The 7187-nt window shown below is 40.5% G+C and overlaps 1 protein-coding gene across 1 annotated transcript; it reads right to left on the reverse strand.

Moving 5' to 3' along the window:
- Positions 1-6019: 6019 nt before the first annotated feature.
- Positions 6020-6879, reverse strand: LOC101020949 (40S ribosomal protein S3a). The gene has a single exon (XM_017962637.3). The coding sequence runs from the start codon at positions 6856-6858 to the stop codon at positions 6064-6066; it is 795 nt and encodes a 264-aa protein (XP_017818126.1). The 5' UTR covers positions 6859-6879; the 3' UTR covers positions 6020-6063.
- Between the last annotated feature and the right edge of the window lie 308 nt (positions 6880-7187).

The raw sequence follows: 7187 nt of genomic DNA on the forward strand, positions 1-7187 counted from the left end.
CATTTTCTTTATCCAGTCTATCATTGATGGGCATTTGGATTGACTCCATGTCTTTGCTACTGTGAATAGTGCTGCAATAAGCATAGGTGTGCATGTGTCTTTATAATAGAATGATTTATATTCCTTTGGGTGTATACCCAGTAAAGGCAAGCTTTTAAATATTGTGCTCCGTTTCTATGATATGATCATTACCTTTTAACATTAGCTAGCAGCTATCATAAGGGTTTTTCAGTTAACAATTGCATACAAATTGCTCAGCAATCTTTCCTGCTGATCCTCTAGTTCACAAGGCTAAGCAGAGTCAAGGTGCTGCCTAGCATAGAGCTCGGCACTGCAGTGGGTCAGGGAATGCCATTTTTCTGCAGATATCTTAGTGCGGCAAGATATCATCTCTCTGAATCTGCTTGTTTATATGTTAAATAAAGACATGAATAGTAGCCAGGCATGGTGGCTCACGCCTGTAATCCCAGCATTTTGGGAGGCAGATGGGGCAGATCATCTGAGGTCAAGAGTTTGAGACCAGCCTGGCCAACATGTTGAAGCCTCATCTCTACTAAAATTACAAAAATTAGCCGGGGGTGGCGGCGTGCACCTGTAATCCCAGCTACTTGGGAGGCTGAGGCATGAGAACTGCTTGAATCTGCAGCCTGGGCAACAGAGAGAGACTCTGTCTCCAAAAAAAAAAAAAAAAAAAAAAAAAAGAGAGATGAATAGTAATTATCTCAGAGGATTCAGTGGGAGATGGAGTGATGAATGGTAATTATCTCAGAGGATTCAATGGGAGATGGAGTGAAGGGTGATTATTTTCTCAGAGAGGGGAAGGAAAGAATGATGATGCTGGCAGGTGAGCAGTGGAGACAGTAGAGTCAGGGACATTTTATTCACTGTTGTCAATATGGAATTGATGTGCAGAGGGCTATGATTTTTTTCCCAATTTTCCTACATGATGGATTTGCGAAGACTGGTGAGAACAGTCCTCATGCCAGCTTACAAATGTTTTCTTCGGGTGCTGGCTGATGGTTTAGAACAATACGCCAAACCTTCAGGTGAAAGGATGAGTCTGAAGTTAAAGTCAAGTGGTGAGACTGGAATCACCCACACGGGGTTCAGGTTCGAGCAGCAGCAGTTGTAGCAAAGGAGACGCGAGGTCAAGAACTGAGTTAGACTTACGTCTAACCTAATGGGTGTGGGAAAGCTCACTGAGGCCTCCTAGGTCAAAGTCCAGAACAGCAGTGACCAGAGCCAGGAGACATACAGGCGTCACAATAGTAGGCAGTTCCTGTGTGAATTGGGGCACCCTTACCATTCCGAGGCCCATGTTCCTTTGTCTATACAATAAGGATGAGATACTGTTGCCTGCAGAAGGTCAGTGAACGTGATTCATAATGCCTTGCTTGCAGAAAGCACTCAAAAAATACAAGGGGACCAGGCGTGGTGGCTCACACCTGTAATTCCAGCACTTTGGGAGGCCAAGGTGGGTGGATTACCTGAGGTCAGGAGTTCAAGATCAGCCTGGCCAACATGGAGAAACCCCATCTGTACTAAAAATACAAACATTAGCTAAGCATGGTGGGACACGCCTGTAATCCCAGCTACTCAGGAGGCTGAGGCAGGAGAATCACTTGAACCAGGAGGTGGAGGTTGCAGTGAGCAGAGATCACACCACTGCACTCCAGCCTGGGTGACAGAGCAAGACTCTGTCTCAAAAACAAAACAAAAAAACAAGGTCTATATTAAGGAAAATATAAAGTATGAGATAAGGAAGATGACAATGGGGTGAAGGTAAGGACTGACTTGTTAACCACTGAATTACAATGCCAGGCACAGTACAGGTGTGCAATGATTATGTTTTGAATGAAGGATTATTCTTAAAAGAGGCAGAAGAACCTGGTTAAAATGAATGTCAAGGGTAGGTATGAGGGGAAGAGGTATCACAAGAAGGATCCATGCAACTATGGAGGGCAGCAGGTAGGACAGAAAGTGAGGAAAATAGGGTCTGGAGACAGGGAGTCTAAGGCTGATTCACCCTGACTGGATAGCAGAGGCTACTCCCTCTTCAACTCTGCCTTTTTCTGTATGTCAGTTGGAAAATGAAAGTACCTGATTGGTCACCTTCCACAACCAATCGGACTGGTTGTGGACCACTACTTCATTTGCATAGAGTGAAGCAATGGAAACCTCTAGAAGGTATTTAAATCCCAGCAAAAGCTGTAACTGAGGCTCTTGAGCCCCTTGCTTGATCCTGCTCCCACCCTGTGGGCTGTGCTTCCGTTTAAAATAAACCCCTGCTTTAGCTGCCTTGCTTTGTGTGTGCGTTTTGTCCAATTCTTTGTTAAAAATGCCAAGAACCTGAACAACTACCCTCAACTGGTAACATTTCCAGTGAGGATAGGCTTTACAGGGAGAAAAATTTTTCACAGGAAAGAGTTTTGCATTGTCTTTTAAAATCAAATGGAAGTTAAAAATATAAGTTATGTTTTCCATGCTTACTTATGTTTTAGGAAATAAATCAGGAGATTTTAAAAACTTTTTATTTGGAGATAATTGTAGATTCACACACAGTTGTAAAAAATAATATAAAGAGATCCAGAGTATCCCTTCCTCAGTTTCCCTTACCACCAATCAGTTCTTCATTTTTATAATTATTACTGCATAGCACGACATGGTATGGATGTACCACAGTTTGTTTAACTACTTATCATGGAAAGTTATCTTAGTTGTTTCCAGTTTAGGGCCATTATAAATAAAGCTGCTGTAAACATTCATGCACAGGGTTTTTGTGCATACACAAGTCTTCATTTATCTGGATGGTTACATGAACAAAAGCAAACTTCTTCAAGCCATTGCATATTTGGGTCTATCTGCTACAACATATCTGTATGCATTACATATGTATCCTAAATAACACAAGAGTTTCTTTTATATTGGGCACTGCAATGATGTAATAATCACTATCCATTTTCGAATGCTTATTATGATGTAGGTATTGTGTATAATCACATGCTAATAGCTAATAACAGAGCACTTACAATGTACCAGGCACTATTCTAAGTGCTAGATAGACTAATCCACAAAATCATTCTATAAGGTAGGTATTATCTTATCCCTCATTTTACAGATGAAGACACTGAGGAACAGAGATAACTTGTCTAAGGACACAGTCAGATAAGGCTGAAATTAGGGTTAAAACTGAAATGGACTGACACCAGGTTAAAGCTGAAATGGGGGTGGGTTTTTCCCATGCTGCTCTCATGATAGTGAGTAAGTCTCACAAGACCTGATGGTTTTATAAAAGACAGTTCCCCTGCACACACTCTCTTGCCTGCTGCCATGTAAGACATGCCTTTGCTCCTCTTTTGCCTTCTGCCATGATTTTGAGGCCTCCCCAGCCATATGGAAAAGTGAGTTCATTAAAGCTCTTTTTCTTTATGAATTATACAGTCTTGGGTACTTCTTCATAGGAGTATGAAAATGGACTAATACAATGTCTTTTATCAGTTTTCAAACATTTCTGCTGTATCTCTTCAAATAGTTATTACGCACCATTCTCTCTGTCTTTTCCTTTATGAATTCCAATTTGTATAGTCATGTGCCACATAACTTTTTAGTCAATGATCAACCAAAATATGATAGTGGTCATAAGATTATAATAAAGCTGAAAATTTCCTATCACCTGGTGACACTGTAGTCATTGTAATATCATAGCACAATGCATTACTCATGTGTTTGTGAGGATGCTGGTGTAAACAGACCTACCGCAGTGCCAGTCTTAGTACATGCAACTACATACAGTGCATACTACTTGATAAAATGATAATAAATGATGTTACTGGCTTGTGTATAATTTTTATTGTTATTTTAAAGTGTACTCCTTCTACTTAAATAAAAAAAAATACATTTTAAAAACTTAACTGTAAAACAGCCTCAGGCAGCTTCTCAGAGGATGTTCTAGAAGAAAGCATTGTCAGCATAGGAGATGACAGCTCCATACATGATATTGTACCTGAAGACTTTCCAGTGGGACAAGATGTAAAGGTAGAAGGCAGTGATATTGATGATCCTGACCCTGTATAGGCCTAGGCTAATGTATGTGTATGTGTGTTTCTAACAAAACAGGCAAACAAAAAATTAAGTTAAAAAGAGAAAAGTGTATAGAATAAGGTTATAAAGAAAGAATATCTTTGTACAGCGGTACAATGTGTTTGTGCTTTAAGCTAAATGTTGTGGCAAAGAACCAATACATTTAAAAAAATATTATAAAGTGAAATATTTACAGAAGGTAATGTGATAGGAGTTATTAACAAATTATTTTAGGTAGATAGAGAGTAAAGGGGTCCTTGGAAACTTTTCATTTTTAAAGCAGCTCCAGAAACGTTTCTTGCCTAGTTGGAAAGCCCTGACTCTTAGAGCCAGGCTGGCAACCTTTGATATGCAAACGTAAGCCATTAGAAACTGGGTCCACCCAAACATGGCGATTCCCACGGCCTTCTTGCCCTTGCCCCACACGTGCCTGGCAACATGGCTGCCCCCACATAACCCCATGTGTGTAGAACATCATGGTGCCCTGCATTTGCAAATTAAAAGGCTAGGGTGGGAGAGCCAGTGTTTTTGCAGGCTACTTGAATGACATGCCTGGTCAAACCAATCCTGTGAGCCCTATGCAAATCAAACACCACCTCCTCCAGCTTCTTCATACACCTGGCTGGTATCAGTGGCCTATGGGGTCTCCTCTCTCGGCTTTGGAACCCCTCTCCCTCTGTCTCTGTACAAGGAAGCATCTTCCTTCTTTCTTGCCTATTAAACTCTCAGCTCCTTAAAACCACTCCATGTGTGTCTGTGTCATTTTATGCAATTCAACTAGAAATAAGAACCATGGTGTTCCTCCATTCATCAGAGCTGAATCAGTAAGTATAATTTTAAAAATATGTATATTTTTATAAATTTGTATAGCTTAAGTGCACAGTGTGTATAAAGTCTACAGTAACATGCTGTACAGGTTTGTAACTTAGGTGTGTAGGAGGGGATACCATCCAGGTTTGTGTAAGTACACTCTATTATGTTTACACAATGACATAATCACTTAATGACACATTTTTCAGAACGTATTCCTGTTGTTAAACAATGCATAACTGTATATAAGATTGTTGATATTGTGTCACGGATCTCAGAGGCACTGTTCTGTCTTTCTGTTTCCTCCTGTCTCCCTCTTTCTCACTCACACTCCCTCTCCCCCTCTGCTAAAACTTAGAAAAAAATCATTCTTTCACCATTAAGCATAATGTTAGCTGGAGGCTTTTCACAGATGTCTTTTATCAGATTAAAGAAATGCATTTCTATTCCCAGATGACTGTTTCTATTAGGAAGGAGAGTGAGGTTTCATTTTTTAAAATCTGTATTTATGAAGATGAACTTATGGTTTTTCTTGTACATTTAATAGTTTTTTAATGAGTCACATTGATTGATTTTTGAATGTCAAACCATCCTTGAATTCTGGAGGTAAATCCCACTCGGTCATTGAAGTAGACATACCTTAAGGAGGCCTCCAGGATTCCTGCCTCTTGGTAGTCACATGTGTGTATTATCCCTTCCTCTTGATTGTAGGCATGAACTGTGACTTACTTCTAACCAATAAAATACAGCAAAAGTGATGGCATATATCATTATGTGATTATACTAGATAAAATTGTAGCACTTGTCCAGGAGTTTCTCACTTCCTTGTTACCTTTCAAGAAACAAATGGCCATGTTGCTTCCCCACATGACAAGGAATGACAATTGGCCTCTAGGAGCTGAGGCTGACCTCCAGCCAGCAGCCATAAAGAAACAGAATTTCTCAGTTCTGTAGCCACAAAGGACTGAATTCTGCCAATGAATGTATGACTTTGGAAGTGTATTCTTCCCCAGATGAAAACTTTGCCTTAACTGACCCTTTAATTGCAGAGGGACCAAATAACCACACCCAAACTCCTGACCCACAGAAATTGTAATATGATAACTGTGTGTTGTGTTTTTTTTTTTCCCCACAAATAGCACTTTTTATTTGACACTAATTAAAGTCTGAACTTTAAACAGATTCTTGGACTGGTGGTTCATATCCATCAGCTCGTTCAACTTTAGCACCTGTCTCGTCCCCAGTGGCTTTTCCAGAACTACTGCCTTCACCATGAAGCTCCATGAGCTTTCCCAATTCAAACTTGGGCTTCTTCAGCATTTTTACTCTTCTAACAAAGACATCATGGAGAGGATAAATAGATTGGCAAGCCTTTTCTATGTCTTTTCCAATGTTGTCTGGAATCAATTTATTGACCACTTCTTTCAAGTCATTTGTCTGCACCTCTCGGGTCATGATTTCCATCATCTTCTTCCGGATTTGGTGGACCTGTTGGTGCTGAGCATAAGAGGTCTTCCGTATCTGATTGTTCCGTTTTTTAGTAAAACCAACACAGAAGAGACGAAGCAAGTAACCATCGGTAGTCTTGACATCAACATGAGCTTCAATCATTGTCTGCCACTTTTTGACCATGGAACACATTTTGTCACGGGTAAGATCCATGCCATGGAAGTTAGTCAGGCAGTTTTTGCCCTGAACATCTTCAGTAATCAGCTTGAATTTTCTAAATGCAACTTCATCATTCTGCAAATCAGCAAGACTCACTTCAAACACACGACCCTTGAGACCATCAGATGCAATTTTGGTTCCTTGGGTCCTGGTGACAAGCGTCTTTCCAATATTTCTTATATTGAACATAGCAGGTGCTTTCACATCATACCAATCTTTCTTAGAAAATGGATCAACCACTTTCTTCTTGGCTCCCTTTTTACTGCCTTTCATAAGGCGCTTGTTCTTGCCAACTGCCATGGTGCTGATCAGAGAGCCGAAAGGGCTGTGTTGTGTTTTAAGCTGCTACGTTTGTGGCAACATTGTTATGCTGCAGAAGGTAAATAATACAGATTTTGTACTGTAAGTGGAGTGCTGATATAATAAATACCTAAAATGGAAATGGCTTTGGAACTGGGCAATGGGCAGAGGCCAGAAATGTTTGAAGAACATTGGAATGAAACCTGACTTGCCTTGGACAAGCCATTAACAGAAATGTGGGCATTGAGGATGCTGCCAGTGAGGTCTTGGAAGGGAGCAGCATGTGATTGGAAACTGGAGGAAGAGGGGTCCTTCTTAGATAGTGACAG

Source organism: Papio anubis, chromosome 11, assembly GCF_008728515.1.
Source record: "Papio anubis isolate 15944 chromosome 11, Panubis1.0, whole genome shotgun sequence".
Classification (NCBI taxonomy): Eukaryota; Metazoa; Chordata; class Mammalia; order Primates; family Cercopithecidae; genus Papio; species Papio anubis.